General features: G+C 45.1%; 5 protein-coding genes across 7 annotated transcripts; 2 read left to right on the top strand and 3 right to left on the bottom strand.

Moving 5' to 3' along the window:
- Positions 1-240: 240 nt before the first annotated feature.
- On the top strand, positions 241-7195 carry LOC6531141 (polyadenylate-binding protein). Of its 2 annotated transcripts, none has more exons than XM_015195650.2 (5): positions 241-594; positions 1135-1319; positions 3487-4971; positions 5032-5339; positions 5409-7195. In XM_015195650.2, the coding sequence occupies exons 2-4, from the start codon at positions 1154-1156 to the stop codon at positions 5283-5285; spliced, it is 1905 nt and encodes a 634-aa protein (XP_015051136.1). In that variant the 5' UTR covers positions 241-594; positions 1135-1153; the 3' UTR covers positions 5286-5339; positions 5409-7195. The 2 variants fall into 2 exon arrangements, with proteins under 2 accessions (XP_015051136.1, XP_002091975.1); XM_002091939.3 differs by lacking the exon at positions 241-594 and adding an exon at positions 924-1064.
- Positions 6600-8041, bottom strand: LOC6531140 (essential MCU regulator, mitochondrial). Its single transcript, XM_002091938.4, has one exon. The coding sequence runs from the start codon at positions 7934-7936 to the stop codon at positions 7643-7645; it is 294 nt and encodes a 97-aa protein (XP_002091974.1). The 5' UTR covers positions 7937-8041; the 3' UTR covers positions 6600-7642.
- Positions 8042-8169: 128 nt separating this feature from the next.
- Positions 8170-11446, bottom strand: LOC6531139 (ankyrin repeat domain-containing protein 13C). Its single transcript, XM_002091937.3, has one exon. The coding sequence runs from the start codon at positions 11351-11353 to the stop codon at positions 9719-9721; it is 1635 nt and encodes a 544-aa protein (XP_002091973.3). The 5' UTR covers positions 11354-11446; the 3' UTR covers positions 8170-9718.
- Positions 11447-11698: 252 nt separating this feature from the next.
- Positions 11699-14135, top strand: LOC6531138 (WD and tetratricopeptide repeats protein 1). 2 transcript variants are annotated; one of them, XM_015195648.3, is made up of 2 exons: positions 11699-12714; positions 12776-14135. In XM_015195648.3, exons 1-2 carry the CDS (start codon positions 11973-11975, stop codon positions 13915-13917), a joined length of 1884 nt encoding a protein of 627 aa, XP_015051134.1. In that variant the 5' UTR covers positions 11699-11972; the 3' UTR covers positions 13918-14135. The 2 variants fall into 2 exon arrangements, with proteins under 2 accessions (XP_015051134.1, XP_002091972.1); XM_002091936.4 differs by having other exon boundaries at positions 11700-12720.
- Positions 14136-14148: 13 nt separating this feature from the next.
- LOC6531137 (longitudinals lacking protein-like) lies at positions 14149-16095 on the bottom strand. The gene is made up of 3 exons (XM_002091935.3): positions 15965-16095; positions 15421-15507; positions 14149-15354 (listed from the first exon to the last, which is right to left on the bottom strand). Exons 1-3 carry the CDS (start codon positions 16064-16066, stop codon positions 15160-15162), a joined length of 384 nt encoding a protein of 127 aa, XP_002091971.1. The 5' UTR covers positions 16067-16095; the 3' UTR covers positions 14149-15159.
- Between the last annotated feature and the right edge of the window lie 942 nt (positions 16096-17037).

Below are 17037 nucleotides of genomic sequence, written 5' to 3'. Positions count from 1 at the left end.
CCACGCCACGCCGATTATTATTCGTCATCTTAGGAAAGCTTGCAAAATGAGTAAAAAAAATGGGAATTTCCAAGATTGGATTGTGTTTGGTGGGCTAAAGTATTCAAGAAAATTTCCAGAGACTGCAAGACATTTATTTTTTTTAAAGTCAAATGCAGCAGGGTTCCCAAAGTGAAAAGTATTATTAATTATCGCAAATTAGCTACATAAAAAAAAATTATTTATTTCAATTCTAATGAGTAGCTCTTTTGAAACATGCACATCAAAATGGGGTTTTAACAAAATCTTATAATTTGTAAATTTTGCGCTGTCGGATTTTTTAGTGACATTTGTTTTCTGCAACCCCATGTGGCAGCACTGACCAGTAGGATTTCAGCGATATTTTGTGGGGCCATCGCTAACGAATCTCCTCTCTATGAGTCGTGTAGAGTCCGTTTACGTGAGCGGTCGTGGATTCGCTTTCAGCACACGGCTTATCACATATTTTTTGTGAAGAAAAAATATATAAAAAATAAAAAAAAATATTAAAACACAAAAACGTAACAAAAAAAAATTGTAAAAAGTAGCAAAAAATTCGAGCAAGTGTTTGGAGAAGTAAGTACAGTGCAAAGCTATTCGTTTTTAGTGGTGGAACGAGTGAGAGGGCGCGACGCAAGACAAAGCGTACAGGGAAATTTTCCCATCGAAATTTGCTTTGTTTGTGGTCGTTGCTCGCTCTAAGATGGCGTCTAGAAATGCCAGCTTGGCCACAGAATTGTGCTATATGCCCCATATTTGTCGTGAAATTTCGGGGAAATCGAAGAATTCGCCAAAATTCGAGCATGCAAACGCGTGTCTATCTTTGTGTCTGTGTGTATGTGTGGAAATTTTCCAACACGATGAGAAAGAGAAAAGGGGAGCGTAAAGAGCAACAACAAAGCACATGCCAACGTTGCCATGTCTACCAACTGTCACATGTACCAGTGTTGCCACCCAGACACACAGACAGAAAGACGAATAGAAGAGCAAAAGCCACGCCGCTTTTTTTCTTTCTATTTCACCGCCTGCCTGGTCGAATCCATCCGGTCCGTAAAGTTTAAGAAAAAACCCAAATTTAAGTGCAAAAAAATTGGAATTAATTGTTAAAAATTGCAGGTAGACCTGATCACCAAATATGGCTTCTCTATACGTCGGTGATCTCCCACAGGACGTCAACGAATCGGGACTTTTTGATAAGTTCTCGTCTGCTGGTCCAGTGCTGTCCATTCGTGTCTGCCGCGATGTGATTACCCGTCGCTCGTTGGGTTATGCCTACGTCAACTTCCAGCAGCCAGCCGATGGTGAGTAATCCATGCAAAAGAAGTGTAACTTTGTAGTCGTACTACCCGTAAAAGTAGCCCCCTTCCGCGCGAAACAAAGAAAACACGTGTGCAGTTTTGCACTCGCTTACTCACACACGCACACAACCACATGCCGTACAGTGGGGCAAAACGCACGTCCAAACTGGACTTGATGGAATGATGGCTCTCATAGGAGACCAGATAAACGGCTTCCAAGTGTTTCATAACTCGCTCCACAGTGCATTGCTTACGTTAATCTCCTCGCGCACACACACATACGCAATCAATTCCCACCAGTGTGTACACACACACACAACATCAGTTCCAGTTATTCTGGATGGATATATGGTTAGAGCGGGGTATGAAGAGGGCCAAACAGCTGGCTCGTGGCACTCATCAACCGTTCGCCTAGAAATTTCCGCTTCAATTTCGCACAAAATTGCAATTATGATGGAATAATATGGTTTCACACTGCCCAGGCAGCTTATCGCAGCCCCGCCCATTAGAGGTTTCATTGTTTCATTGCCCGTTCTTCTCGTTTATTTTGTGTGGTGTGTGTGTGTGTGTGTGTTGTTTCCAAGCGGCGAACTTGCGCGCACGCACACGCACACGTCGACGCGCATAAACATGTGTTCATATTGTTGTTTGGGCCATTTCTTTTTGGCCTTCATCTATTTTAGGTTATATTCCATTAACTCAGTTTCCGCACGTTCGCTCTTTATACTTTGTATTGCCGCCTCTAACTTTTGTTTTGCTTTCACTTTCACAAATCTTCCCTGCCCTCCGCATTCCGTTCCATTAACACTTCCAAATTCTTGACATGTCAGTGAACTGCTGCGTATCGGCCCCTCTTTCGCCCATTAAAATCTTGTTTTTACAAAAAACGAAAACAAAACTTTCACTGCGCATAGTTGCTGCTTCTTCGGTTCCCGTTGTTCGCTTACATTTGTTTATTCAATTAAGCGCACAATGGCACAAAGCTGGTGGCTGGTGTTGATTACGCTGCGTGTGAAAGCCCGTCGCATTCCAGCAAGTTTTTTGAACTCTAGTTATTAAGGTTAGGGCGAAGTTACAGCCCTGTCGAAATGAAAACAACTCGTTTTAAGCTAGTTTTTACTCTATGAAGTGTAGATGCCTATGTCGCAACTCCTACCCATTGGTTGGTCAGATTTAACCCTTTTTGACACGACTAAGATTAACTGTTTGCCAGAGAAAGTCATGCAACTTACCATGTAGATGGTCGATCCATATCATTTACAGAAGTAGAAGCATAACAAACACTAAATGCATCATCGATATTAGACTCAACAGATCGTCCCCTTGCATATCCAGAGATTTCCAGCAACTTCAACCCATTGGTTGGTCAGATTTAACCCTTTTTGACACGACTAAGATTCATAGTTGCCAGAGAAAGTCATGCAACTTACCATGCTGATGGGTTTTGCATACCATCTGCAGAAGTAAAAGCATAACAAACGCTAAATGCATCATCGATATTAGACTCAACAGATCGTCCCCTTGCATATCTAGAGGTTTCCAGCAACTTCAACCCATTGGTTGGTCAGATTTAACCCTTTTTGACACGACTAAGATTCATAGTTGCCAGAGAAAGTCATGCAACTTACCATGCTGATTGGTTTTGCATACCATCTGCAGAAGTAGAAGCATAACAAACGCTAAATGCATCATCGATATTAGACTCAACAGATCGTCCCCTTGCATATCTAGAGATTTCCAGCAACTTCAACCCATTGGTTGGTCAGATTTAACCCTTTTTGACACGACTAAGATTCATAGTTGCCAGAGAAAGTCATGCAACTTACCATGCTGATTGGTTTTGCATACCATCTGCAGAAGTAGAAGCATAACAAACGCTAAATCCATCATCGATATTAGACTCAACAGATTGTTCCCTTGCCTATCTAGAGATTTTTAGCAACTTCAACCCATTGGTTGGTCAGATTTAACCCTTTTTTGACACGACTAAGATTCATAGTTGCCAGATAAAAGATCAGACTTGACTTACCATGCACTACGCTGCTTTTGCTTATGGCCAGTGCAGAAGTTAAAGAGTCACAATGTCCTTTAAGCCTCTTTATCGAGTAATGATCTTTAGACTCTAATCGAATCGGTAATAAATCGAAATTTTCCGAATTTTCATCCACAGCTGAGCGTGCTTTGGACACCATGAACTTCGACCTGGTTCGCAACAAGCCCATTCGTATTATGTGGTCTCAGCGCGATCCGTCACTTCGCCGCTCCGGTGTGGGCAACGTGTTCATCAAGAACTTGGATAAGGCCATCGACAACAAGGCAATCTACGACACTTTCTCCGCCTTCGGCAACATCTTGAGCTGCAAGGTAGCTACCGATGAAAAGGGCAATTCAAAGGGCTATGGATTCGTTCACTTCGAGACTGAAGAGGCCGCAAACACGTCCATCGACAAGGTCAATGGCATGTTGCTCAACGGCAAGAAGGTCTACGTGGGCAAGTTCATCCCGCGCAAGGAGCGCGAGAAGGAGCTCGGCGAGAAGGCAAAGCTCTTCACCAATGTGTATGTGAAGAACTTCACCGAGGATTTCGACGATGAAAAACTGAAGGAATTCTTCGAGCCCTACGGCAAGATTACCAGCTACAAGGTCATGTCCAAGGAAGATGGCAAGAGCAAGGGATTCGGATTCGTTGCGTTCGAGACCACAGAGGCTGCTGAGGCGGCCGTTCAGGCCCTCAATGGCAAGGACATGGGAGAGGGCAAGTCCCTTTACGTGGCTCGTGCCCAGAAGAAGGCCGAGCGCCAGCAGGAGCTGAAGCGCAAGTTCGAGGAGCTCAAGCAGAAGCGTCACGAGTCTGTGTTTGGCGTGAACCTGTACGTGAAGAACCTGGACGACACAATCGATGATGATCGCCTGCGCGTCGCGTTCTCTCCGTACGGAAACATCACATCGGCCAAGGTTATGACCGATGAGGAGGGTCGCTCCAAGGGATTCGGATTCGTGTGCTTTAATGCCCCAAGCGAGGCTACATGCGCCGTCACCGAGCTGAACGGCCGCGTGGTCGGCAGCAAGCCCTTGTACGTTGCTTTGGCCCAACGTAAGGAGGAACGCAAGGCTCATCTCGCCTCGCAGTACATGCGTCACATGACCGGCATGCGCATGCAGCAGCTGGGACAGATCTTCCAGCCCAACACGGCAAGCGGCTTCTTTGTGCCGACCCTTCAGTCCAATCAGCGCTTCTTCGGTTCCCAGGTGGCCACTCAGATGAGAAACACACCCCGCTGGGTGCCCCAGGTGCGTCCCCCAGCAGCCGTACAGGGTGTTCAGGCCGGAGCTGCCGCCGCTGGCGGCTTCCAGGGCACAGCCGGTGCGGTGCCAACTCAGTTCCGTTCGGCTGCTGCTGGAGCACGCGGAGCACAGCCTCAGGTGCAGGGCACCCACGCTGCCGCTGCTGCGGCTAACAACATGCGCAACACTGGAGCACGCGCCATTACCGGCCAGCAGACTGCTGCCCCCAACATGCAAATCCCCGGAGCCCAAATCGCTGGCGGTGCCCAACAGCGTACTTCTAACTACAAGTACACCTCAAACATGCGCAATCCTCCAGTGCAGCAGTTGCATCAGACCCAGCCAATTCCACAGCAATTGCAAGGAAAGAGTAAGTTTTAGCTCTTCTAACATATGTAAGATTCGTTACTAATGGCACCAATTTTTGCAGATTCTGAGAAGCTCATTGCCTCGTTGCTGGCCAACGCCAAGCCGCAGGAGCAGAAACAGATCCTCGGCGAGCGTCTGTATCCGATGATTGAGCATATGCACGCCAATCTGGCTGGCAAGATCACCGGCATGTTGCTAGAGATCGAAAACTCCGAGCTCTTGCACATGATCGAGGATCAGGAGGCTCTCAAGGCCAAGGTGGAGGAAGCTGTGGCCGTGCTTCAGGTGCACCGCGTCACCGAGCCCGCTAACTAAGCTCAAACAGCTCGAGCGGATGAACATTTTACAAAAACACTTTACACCCAAAAAGTATGTAATTTACATATATCATCAACAGCGCTCCAGTTTTCTAAACTTGCATTTGTTTTATCCCTGCAGTTTTCCACTAATCTTTCAATACATGAACAACAATTCGCATTCACTGATGCTTACTGCACAGGAGGATCGCCAAGGACACACATTCAACACAGAAGAACGAAGCGAAAAACTACGGCTTTTTCTTTTCTAATCCCAGAAACCAGAAACATCAACAAAAGCAATTTCAATCATTTAATTTCGAACGCATTTACGCAAGTACACAAAGCAAAAAGAAGAAAGTCACGCAAAGAAATTCTGCAGTCCACTTATGAATTCTTTTTTTTTACATAAACATGTTAATTGAAAAAAAACGGAAAAATGTGAAATGAAAAATACTTTCGTCATTGCTTTAACTGGATTAATATTATTTTGTATGCGTATAAAGAAAACACAGAAACCATGGCAAAATAAACAGATTAAAGCATACATGTAGACAGCTCAGCTTCTTGCAAGTATTGAAATTGTGTTTTTAAAAATGTAGACAAGTTTCTAGTGTACACTTTTTTCCACCCACACTTTCAAACAACAACAAACAACACGAAAGCGATATGTAATTTTTTTCAATTCTTTTTTCTCAAATTCAAACTTTAAGAAAGCTTTGTTTAGAAAAAGAAACGCGACAACCATACACTTTTAAAAAAGCAAAGAAAAAACAAAAAAATTGCAAAAGAGTTAAAATAAAAACGAAAAAATGTAAAGCAAACTGTGCAGAGAACAGAACAGAATAGAAAAGAAAGAGAGAAATAAATAAAGAAAAAACCGCAAGAATATGAGAGTCAAGTTTTTGCTACTTTGAAAAAAGAGAGAAAATACAGAAAACCAACAACTGAGAAAATATGTTGAAAAAATGAAAACAAAACATAAATCTAAAAATCTACAAAAAAATGGCAAAACCTATGTAAAAACAGCAAAAAAAAAAAATATAATATAAACATAAACACACACAGCAACACACATATTAAACAACAACAACATATATGAGAAATACAACAAAACACATGAAAAACGCTAAAGCGTAAACAACTTATGAAGCATATTAATAAACAACAAAAGGGGGCGACAAACCCCGATGGCAAGAAAGCAGACAGGATTTTTATGATTACACTATTATCCGAGCGAAGGAGACAAGCATAAACATTTATAAACATTTGCAAAAACATATATTTAAAAAGAACGCCTGGTAAGCGATTTTAGTTACGTTCGGACTTCTGTCTGTTGTTACAAAGGGAATCGAGAAAATATTACCAGTAAATAATGTTTTTACACCATACATACACAAAATGATATATTAACGCAAGCGGAAGTAAAACAAAAGTCGCCGCTCGGGGCAGTGAAATACATATTTTTTTATTAAACAAATCGAAAACTAAAAACAAATAAAAACCCAAGGAAAAATGATTGAAAAAATTGCAAAACACAAAACCACATGTATGCAGAAAATGCAAAAATATTTAAAAAAAGCAAACAAAATAATGAGAGTAATACAGAAAACATAACCAAAACCCGAATTGGAATGTTCGTTCAAGGGAAAATTGAGGAAAACTTTTACTTTTCACGAAATATACGCAAGTCAACACACTTCTATATATAGCAGATATATATGTATCCTTATATATTAAAGCGAAATAAAACATAATTTGTATGATTCAAGAAAAAATAGGATCGTTGCAACTTGACTGCGCATCTTCGAAGCAAAAGCCCAGCAATTGAAACCATTTAAAGAAATTGTAATAAACGCAGAGAAAGTCCTTAAAACATACCTTTGTACACCCAACAAATTTAATTACAATAAAATTCCACTTCGGCAAGAGCGAGTGTTTCATTTTTCAGCGGAATGTGGGTGGGTTGACCAAACTTGGATGTTTATATTTAAGTTTTTGATTTCTATTAAATGTAAACGTACATATATAATAGTTGTTTCATATGAAATGCTATATATGTAGCAGAGCATCATTATATAATAACACAAGTTTTAAGCATAGTCGAATAAACTTTATTTAATTCTACCTCATTCAATTACTTAACGAGCATAGTTAACATTCAGATAGACGAAATATCAAAGCGGGATTTCAAGAATACAGCACAAAACACATAAAATGCAGGATTCTTAAGAGTAGAAAAAGGAGGCTAATTAATGAATAAATATATGCCCGAGAGCAGGGTTCCTCTGCGTGGGGCAACGTGGAGCTACAACCGAACATATTTATTCCGACTAGGAGGCACTCCCACATGAAGATTGTCAAGTGTCCGGATGCCTAATCCTCGTCGTCGTCGTCATCCGCGGGCACGAACAGATCGTTCTCCTCCAGGAAGTTGGCCACGTTCTTGCTGATGGTGGCGCCCACGAAGAGTCCCGGTATGACGGCACAGAAGATGGCCAGCAGGCCGAAGGGCATCTCCTCGGGCTTCGGTTTGATGGCTCCACTGCGGAAGTACACGCTGGACATGTGGCGCTGCAGGATCCTTAGGTTGTGGGGGTGTTCCGCCACACGGCGCGTTACCCGCTGCAGGGCATGACTAATGGGGAATGCCAGGCGTGAGACAATCATCGTTGTGCGCTTCAGTAATCTCTTCTTTCGTTTTTAAGTTGAACTTTGTCTCAATTTGTGCGTAGATTCTGATTCGAGCAGCTGATTCAGTCAGTTGTAGTGTTGAATAGCGCCCAGGCGATAGCACACCCACGCCTGGCAGTGTGGTGCAACGCCCAAAAGCGCGCGCAATTTTCCAATTTTTCAATTTCCAATCACTGCTATCCCCCAATTGTTTATAAATAAAACACGCATTTTCTTGGGTTTGCACATTTACAGTTTGTGTATATAATTATTTTTAAGAGCGTATACAATTGCTCGCCTCAGTTACAGTTAGGGTGGCCACGTATAAATATAAATGTTTCAATAAATTGCCTTAACTAGTAAAATATACTGATTTTTGCTTACATCAGAGTTTATGTAAGGATGTGTTTTGATCTAGGATTACGGTTAAAAAACGATTTCATTTGATTATCGCATTGGTTTTACCTAAATGGGCTGCAATTCTATAAATTAAATGAAAAATTGTGTCCAAGGGAAAGCAAGCAATGGCAGTTATATTAATAGAAGTAGTTAAGTGGGCAAAATCACAGCAAAGCAATGCGAACCGAAACTAAATCGGTGCTAGCTGCTTTTGTTGATTAACAAAAATAGAATGCAAGTACAGACGCTCGTTACGGCATAAATAATTGGCTAAGATGGAACTAAATAATAAATAAATACATGGGTACATACGTGTATATAAATATTTATTAATAATTGATTTGTGAAGCTGTTCTAAGTTTTGCGCACTTCTAAATACTCGAGAATATTGTGAAGCAAGGCGAGGGAAATGGTTTTGCGATCGATTCTCTAGTACACGTAGCCTAAGTAGAAAACGAACGCATTTGTTTGATGTACGCTCTTCAAGCGGGTATGTGGACTGTTTTTTTTTTTTGGAAAGGGGGCGAAAACAAGCATTCGCTTTTCCCATTTGATCTTAAAACTACGTATGAAATTGCACTAAACACGTAAGGGGATGTACACATAAATAAAATGACAAACGGCTTGTGAAACGATCGGATATTGAACAACATCTAATCACTTACAAACAAACATTTCAAATTGTTGCTTGAAACGTGGCTATCAGCCAGCAATTCTACAGATTGGACATTTAGTTTTACCTTCGCACCGCCGCGATTATCGGCAGATACGAAAGGTAATTTCGGAAAGAGAACTTTCTGGATTCCTCGCCAATGGAGCAGCTGTTTTGGAACCCCACCCCATTAAGGGCGGCAATCTGAAATCAACAATTTGAGTTGAAGTGATTCACTCGGTCTGTGAAAAATGACGAGCCTGTGCAGAATGTTGTTCAATCTAACAATAAATACTACTAAGTAATGGCCCCTCCCAATTGCGGAAGGGATTACAAACAAATACAGTACATAACAAAACGTAAATGTCAAATTGCAATTTTCAGGCCATCCAATTTGGATTTAGACAGCGAATATGCGATTCCCTAAAGATAAAAATTGCAATTTTTTGTGTGTGGGTGTTTTCCTCTTAAGCATACATACATAAACAAGCCGCCCGTTCGAGCTGTATCCTCCGACTTTCGCTGGAGTGATCACCACACGCGACCTGAAATGTGTGGGCAGACAGGCAGGATGAGAGGCGTATGGCGCGTGGGACGCCTCATCAATCGAACTCCGCAATGGAGGGTGAGGACGCATTGCGATTCAAATCAACACGAACTCCCGACGCTGCGCCTGTCTGTCCGGGAGTTGGAGCTTTGGCCTTTGGCGCGGCTTCTCCGTCGCCTGGTCATAAGTCCTGAAAGCGACGCACATCCTCCCAGTAGTGCGATGGCACCTCGAACATCTTGGCGGGGATGTTGTCGCGGAACTCGAATTTTTGGAACGTCACCTTGGCGGTCACCGTGTGCAGCACAGGTATCTCAATCTTTACGGGAAAGCCCGTCGGTAGCTTCAGCGTGACGAATTCGCGCAGCTTGTTGATGTGTTTCAGGGGTGCCACGACTTCCAGAACGTCCAGCAGCATGTCCACGCTAAGTGGAAAGTCCTTGCTCATGGCAACCGTGGCTCGCAGCGTCTTGTTGGATTGCTTGTGCACAGGTGTCCTGCCCAGTTGTGGGCACTTACCGACCTCCGCATCGAGATACTGCCGCCAGGTAACTGTGGGAGGTGGCGGAGCCTGCAGAGAGCTGCGGCGCGGCAGTTCCGGCAGTGAGATGCCATTAGGAGCCGTTGGTGTATTGGTCTCTGGCGGCGTGGCCGTGTGCTGGCTGCCTAGGCTGGAGCGACGCGTATCCGGCTGCTGGTTGCCACCCTTGGTAATGGTCTCGACAATGGCGCGGTTCTTTTGTAGATCCTCGTGTGACAGGTGTTCCCTCCTCTTACGCTGCTTGAGAATCAAACCCTGGATGGTGTAGATCTCGCACTGGTACTGGCCCCCAATGAGCTCCTTGCGATTGGCGCGGAATATCCAGCCGCGTTGCGCCCGTGCGAATTGTATCGTCTTGGTGGACATCTGGGTGGCCAGAATATCGGTCGACATGAGCACATCCACCTCATCCTCCATGTCTGATTCCTCGTATCGCAGCCGCTGAAAGCATTCCTGCTCATTGTCCAACAAAACCAGCGATTCCCTGGCCGGCGCCTCCCCTCTAAACAGGAACGATATGTCTCCTCGCTCCCAGCGCATATCATTGAAGTCCACCAGTGTGGTGTCCAAACGAATGGAGGCACCCGACTTGTACAGCCGGCAGATGTCCGAGGGCAGGATGCGTGAAACGAGCGGCAGCCAGGATTGAAAATCCCACTTAAATTCCATATAGAAGTCCTGCATCTGGCGCAGCGCATTGACCAGCTTCTCGCGCCGACTCTCCATGTGTTCGCGTGACTGCAGCTTAAGCATCCGCAGCACCTGGGTGATTGTCTGGCGATCGCCGTAGCTGATGGCCTCAGACAACGGGGACCAGCCCTCATTGTTCTTGATCTTGACGGGTGCGTTTTGGGCCAGAAGCAAACGGACAGCGTGTTTTCTGCCCAGCATTACGGCCAGATGAAGTGGCGTGTTGCCATGCTTGTCCTTGCGAGCCACTTCGTCTTGGGCCGTGCTCAAAAGTAGTCGTCGCTGCAGCGACTTGATGTCGTCCTCGAACACGCTCCGGTGCATGGGATAGTCCAGGACAGCCTCGGATGTCGACTTCACAGTGGGCAGTGGCGAAGCTGGCTTCGCTGTAGGCGTGGCGGCGACCGTTGGGCTGGTTTTGTCAGGTGGGCGCTCCGCTGGGGAATCACCGTCACCATCACCGTCGCCATCCTCACCTTCACCGGCCGATTGGTACTCATCCGAATCCTCGCTCGACGTGGACTTGGCGTCCGACGCCGCCTGCTGCTTGTGCTTGTCGCACTCGTCCTCCTTTTCGTTGGACATGTCTCAGCTTTTCTGTCACCGTCGCGTCTTCCGTAGAATTAAATAAATCAATTCGATTTTTTTAGTTTATCTGGCAGTGTTACCAGATGGCGAAACTGTTTTAATCCCTCAAAAGTCTTTCAGCCCTAAACAAAAATCCGTAAGCTAGAGCGGTTTAGTTGGTTTAAATATATTAGTAAACGCGTAAAATTATTAAATCCATTTATTGGTAATTTGCACAAGCAATACAAAAGCATAGCATATCAAATAGCATATCAAGTAGTAGTGGTAAGTTATAGGGGTTCCGAAATGAGTTTATGTCTGACTTCGTAGACAGCTTAAATCAGTTGAGTGCTAGGCTCTACTTATTCTTTCACTTCTCGGGTATTTTAAAAATAAATACGTTTTCGACATCCCAAATTTGGTTGTTCCATTCCGTAAGCTAACGTAAGCCGTTACGCCGAAGAACGCGCTGGCCTGGCAACGCCTCGCACAGGTGTCAACAACAGGAAGGTGGTGGGCGGTAAGGGCGCCGAAGTGGGGCAGGGGCACTCAGCGAATGCAAAATGAATTAAACGGAGAACGAGACGAAAACAAACGGAAACAAGTGTCATAATCCTATCCACAGCAGTCGGAGATAATGTCGAGCGATGAACTGTATCGCGTAAAGTACTCTAGTTCGCGCTATCAGCGCCAGCACACGCCCTTGAACGCCAGCTCCTTGCATTGGCAGCGCCAGCAGTACGGTCATGAGCTGGACGAGATGCTCCGGCGGCGACTCCTGGCCTCGCCGGCCTACGTGGACAGGCTGGAGCAGGAGGCACTGCTCGTCGGTCACGAGGGCTGTGTTAACTGCCTGGAGTGGACCACCGATGGCCTGTGGCTGGCCTCCGGATCCGACGACTATCGTGTGATGATCTGGGATCCGTTCCGAAAGAAGCGGGTCCATGTCATCAGGACCAAACATCTGGGCAACATGTTCTCTGTCAAATTTCTGCCCAAGACCAACAACAGCATTGTGGCTACGTGTGCAGCGGATAAGTTCATCTACGTCTACGACATCAATCACTCGAACGAGACCCTGTTTTCGTGCAATTGCCATTGGTCGCGGGCGAAGCGCCTGGCCACCGCCCAGGACTCGCCGCACATATTCTGGTCGGCGGGTGAGGATGGCTGCATCCTGCAGCTGGATATACGGGAGCCACACCGCTGCCGTCCAGAGGAAGGTAATGGTGTCAGGCTGTTGAGTCTGCACGATCAGGTGGAGAACACAGAGGCCAAATGTCTGGCCATTAATCCGAGGAGAACGGAGTACCTAGCCGTGGGCACCAACGATCCCTTTGCGCGGGTGTACGATCGTCGCAAGCTGCCCTCCACCGACGGTAATGGTTCGTACTTGTATTCGCAAGCATTCGGTTCATATTAAACTCTCATCCCTTTTAGGTCTCTCCGCCTGTGTGGCGTACTATGCACCCGGACAGATCGTGAAAAACATCAGTCGGAACATTGTTCACGAGTCGCGGGCCATCACTTATCTTACGTTCAATGGCAATGGCACGGAGCTGCTGGTCAACATGGGCTGCGAGCACGTCTACCGCTTTGATCTGAATCACGCCGTACCTCCAGTTTTCTACGAACTGCCCGCCTTCACATCAACACTCGTTCCGGAGGAGGAGGAGCCGGTAAAGGCGCCACACAGAAGTCGCTCGCTGCCGTCCAGCATAGAGGTGCATAAGAAGGAGGGCAATGACTTCCTTGAGAACGGCAAACTTGTGGATGCAATTGATGCGTACTCAGCGGCCTTGGCGAAATATCCGCAAGGAGAGGTCCTCTATCTGAACAGAGCGACGGCTCTAATGCGACGCGGCTGGTTTGGAGATATATATGCCGCTCTTAGGGACTGCCACGAGGCGCTGCGTCTAGATCCCAGCTATGTCAAGGCACACTTTCGGCTGGCCAGGGCGTTGCTTGAGCTGCATCGCCCTCAAGATGCGGAGAAATGCTTGCAGGCACTCATTCAGCGTTTTCCCGACTTCGCCAACAATCACGGCGTGCTCATGCTGAATAAGGACATCAAGGAGAATCGACGACAGTCGCAGAGCACCGAGCCACCCGATCCGGAGCCAGTGGAAATGGAAGATGGCTTCCGCTACCTGCGGCTGAAGGACGCTGAGTATGAACTTCGTTCGACGGCACGCGACTATATGCAACGTTATGTGGGCCACTGCAACATCACGACAGACATAAAGGAGGCCAACTATTTGGGCAGCCAGGGCGAGTTCATAGCCGCCGGTTCGGATGACGGCAATTTGTACATTTGGGAGGGAGACACTGGCAAGATACGCGCCGTTTATCGGGCGGACAGCGCCATCGTGAATTGCGTGCAGCCGCATCCGAGTATATGCATGTTGGCCACCAGTGGCATTGACCACGACATCAAGATCTGGTCGCCGTGCGCCGCCAGCGCCGAGGAGCGACCGAATCTCGTGGCGGATGTGACGCGCTTCGTTGAGGATAACCAGCAGAAGATGCGCACCGATCCATTTGAACTGCACACGCGCAATGCGTACTGTTTCAATAACTAGAAACTGTAGCTTAATGTGAATCTTGATCTAATGCAGCTGCAATGTGCAGCCAGCGAGATCCAATCCGGCAATATATCAAATATTAGTGTAATTTAAGCTAAGCGAACATATTTTTGTTAATTTGTAAACGAATTGCTGTATACAAAGTACGAAGCTTATGAAGATGTTATTGAAGACTATTAAAATAAATGCTATAATTTAATGAAAAGCTCTGGATAGATTTCATTTGTGTTTTTTCTTTAATTATTCTGTTTATTTACCGTAGTTTCTTTAAATCTATGCTCACATGTATACATATACACACATATAAATATTTTACTTTATGTAATAATATTCAAGTAGTTATTACTCAAGTTGTAATTTCCTTTCTAACGTATTTCCTTAATCTTTTGTTTAAACTTTATCGAACTGATAGCTTCGCAGTGAAACACCTTTTCTTCGTTTTGTTATCCATAAAATATATGTATCTCGCGTATGATCAAAAACGTTTGAAAAGAAACCGCGTTTGTCCACACACAATTAATTGAAGTACAATTTTGCATTTGTTTCTATTTTATTGTTTAAATATAGATGAAAATGAGTTTGTCTGTCTGGAGGCGTGGCATGTCTGGGGTTGTAGTTAGTGGCTTAAAAACTAACCGAATGTGTTGTAATATTCGCGCCCGTTGTGGCTTTTTTCCATCTACTTGCACATTTCACACTATATTTATAATTATCTTTATATATTTTTAATGGATCTTTTTTAATTACTTTACAAAAGTGTGTTTTTGTTTTGTTTTGTTATGCTTTGTTTTGCTTTAGGGGTTGTCCATATCGTTTTATTTATACAGAGTGGTTTGTATTGTTAATAATATATTACAAACTATTTTATGCAGAAATCAAACGAATACAAAATTCAAATCAAGTTCTGTGGGGGGGTGTCGGTAAGTGTTTTTTCTTGCAATTTGGTTGATCAGATGTGAATGAGTGGGTGTTTGGAGTGGGAGTGGGCGGTCGGATTTGGCCTCCACTTTTACTTTACAGGCTAATCATTTCAATCTGTCTGCTTTGTGTGGTTGTCTGTTGGTGTTCTTCATCCTCCTAGTGTACTCTTACATGAATTTGTATACCAAATGTCGTTCTCGTAATGTTGTTTCTTTCGCCGCTGGTTGGAATTTTGTTTTCTTGCATACATATACGTTTCTTATAGTTGGTTGTTGTTATTTATTATGTATTTTTTGTTTCGTTTATTGTTTAATACCATCAACCTTCCCGCTTTATTGAACTGGGTGTCTCTGCCAAGCCTTTCACTTTGAGGCGATCGGCGGTCTTAAGAAATGCTGGCAATTGTTCCTGGGACACGTTCACCTCACCGGCGTACATGAACTCCAGTATAGCCTGTAGGTGAATGTAGGAGACATCTTTCAGGATGATAATCGGGTGCTTCGATGGGTTCTCCTGCGGATGCATGCACATTATCAATCGATTGTTAAGTTAATTAGTTAATTTGAGTGAAGAACTCACCTCCAGTAGCGCTTTAAAGTAGGGACTGCAAGCGGAAAGCACCATTTTGTGGGCTTTGCAGGTTTGGCCCTCGCAGGCAAGTGTAACCTGTGAACAATAAGCATTGGAAAATCAGTAAGATCCGCCAAGCATTTTCACCAAACAAGCACCAACAACGAGACCGCAACAAATTAGATAGAAAACGCAGAGCGAAGAACACAATCAGGTAAAGGAAAAACAAAGTGAAAAAGAGCGTGAGGGCCGACAGGTAGCTACATAGGTAGTCAGACCAAGTGAGCTCAGACGGTGACTGACCCTCCGCAAGGGGCGGCCGCGAGCTAATCGGGCCAAGAGTAGCATAATAAACCTCAGCCCGCCCCTGGGACTGGTCAACTACAGTCGAACTTCTATGGCTTGACTTTGACTAGATTTATAAGTAACTATATACTATTACAAAGTATTAATACGTTCTATCTAATAATTGTTGTGCCAAAACTTTGACTGTAACTAGATGTTAGTAAGGGGTTTCCCCAACGCTTTTGAGTAGATTCATTTGGGTACTCACATCTGTGAAGCTCTTCTCGTCGCGCAGGTGACGGAACGAGGTCACCATATTCGTTTGAAAATCGTTCCATTTCAGAAAGAACTGTTGATCCGACGACATCATGAAGAAGCTTTTGTTGTTGGTGGGGGCGTCGCTCGCTGGACAGAATGCTGGGAGGGGGGTTGGGGGGCTGGAGGCTTAATTTGGACTAGTGGCCGAAAGGTTCACCGTTAGATGGGCTTAATTCGCAGCGTACCGCTTAATCCGTGGCTTTTCGCTTGGGTTTTCTTCGCCGCACTCTGCAAGAGAAGTAAACAGACAGCATTAGCGAACGAACGGCAGGGCAAGTCAAAGCAAGTCAGGGCAAACAAACAACAACAGCTTGGCGAAATTAGCAGCGCGAGTTACGAGAGCATTGCAAAAGAGCAAGTCAAATCTCTCGGCCAAAAATATTCTCCAAATAATAAAGTGCTGCGGCGCATGTGCAGCGTTTGTGCAGTGGGAAATGGGAGTTCGGAATGCACCGCATTGCTCTGTGCCTGTGCATTTGGGAGTGTGAGTGCGCTGGAAAATGTCAAAGTGCTGAGCCAGCGGTAACTGAAAACAGAAAACAGCAAACAGCTGCCAGCAAAGGTTAAGCAAAGAGGCAAAAATATCAAATCGTCGCTGGCTTGCTCTGTTGAATGCCTTTCACTTTTCAAGGCAATTTCTGCATTTTCAGTCGTACACACATGTGTATGCTTTGCCTATTTGAATTCGAATGCGGCACAGTGGCTTAGAACACGGAATTTGTCTGTTGCACGCGATGCACTGTGCAGCTGCCGATGGCAATGTATTTTTGGGTACACTCCAGTAAAATAGCATTCATTCCGTGGTTTTTGGACCAAAAAAGAACCAAGATGGCGGCTCCATTCGCACTTCCTCCATTCAGGCACTTTGTCTTCACTTCACTTCATTTCACTCCCACTCCATCCCACTGTGCGGCCAACATGTGTTTTCCTTCTTGAGGAATAGCGTTGTTGTTGATGCGACTCTCATATGCGCTACACTGGCGGCCGGCTGTATGTTTGTGTGGGCGGGGGAGAGCAGGGCAT

This window comes from Drosophila yakuba, chromosome 2R (genome assembly GCF_016746365.2).
Source record: "Drosophila yakuba strain Tai18E2 chromosome 2R, Prin_Dyak_Tai18E2_2.1, whole genome shotgun sequence".
Taxonomy (NCBI): Eukaryota; Metazoa; Arthropoda; class Insecta; order Diptera; family Drosophilidae; genus Drosophila; species Drosophila yakuba.
The sequence above is the reverse complement of the archived record's forward strand: the minus strand, read 5'-3'. Positions and strand labels throughout refer to the sequence as shown.

Coding starts and splice junctions, on each gene's coding strand:
- LOC6531141 (XM_015195650.2), top strand. CDS start 1,154: ATGGCTTCTCTATACGTCGGTGATCTCCCACAGGACGTCAACGAATCG. Junction 1,320..3,486: donor CTTCCAGCAGCCAGCCGATG/GTGAGTAATCCA, acceptor TTTCATCCACAG/CTGAGCGTGCTTTGGACACC. Junction 4,972..5,031: donor ACAGCAATTGCAAGGAAAGA/GTAAGTTTTAGC, acceptor CAATTTTTGCAG/ATTCTGAGAAGCTCATTGCC.
- LOC6531140 (XM_002091938.4), bottom strand. CDS start 7,936: ATGATTGTCTCACGCCTGGCATTCCCCATTAGTCATGCCCTGCAGCGG.
- LOC6531138 (XM_002091936.4), top strand. CDS start 11,973: ATGTCGAGCGATGAACTGTATCGCGTAAAGTACTCTAGTTCGCGCTAT. Junction 12,721..12,775: donor GCCCTCCACCGACGGTAATG/GTTCGTACTTGT, acceptor CATCCCTTTTAG/GTCTCTCCGCCTGTGTGGCG.
- LOC6531137 (XM_002091935.3), bottom strand. CDS start 16,066: ATGATGTCGTCGGATCAACAGTTCTTTCTGAAATGGAACGATTTTCAA. Junction 15,508..15,964: donor ACGAGAAGAGCTTCACAGAT/GTGAGTACCCAA, acceptor TATTGTTCACAG/GTTACACTTGCCTGCGAGGG. Junction 15,355..15,420: donor ACTTTAAAGCGCTACTGGAG/GTGAGTTCTTCA, acceptor ATGCATCCGCAG/GAGAACCCATCGAAGCACCC.
- LOC6531139 (XM_002091937.3), bottom strand. CDS start 11,353: ATGTCCAACGAAAAGGAGGACGAGTGCGACAAGCACAAGCAGCAGGCG.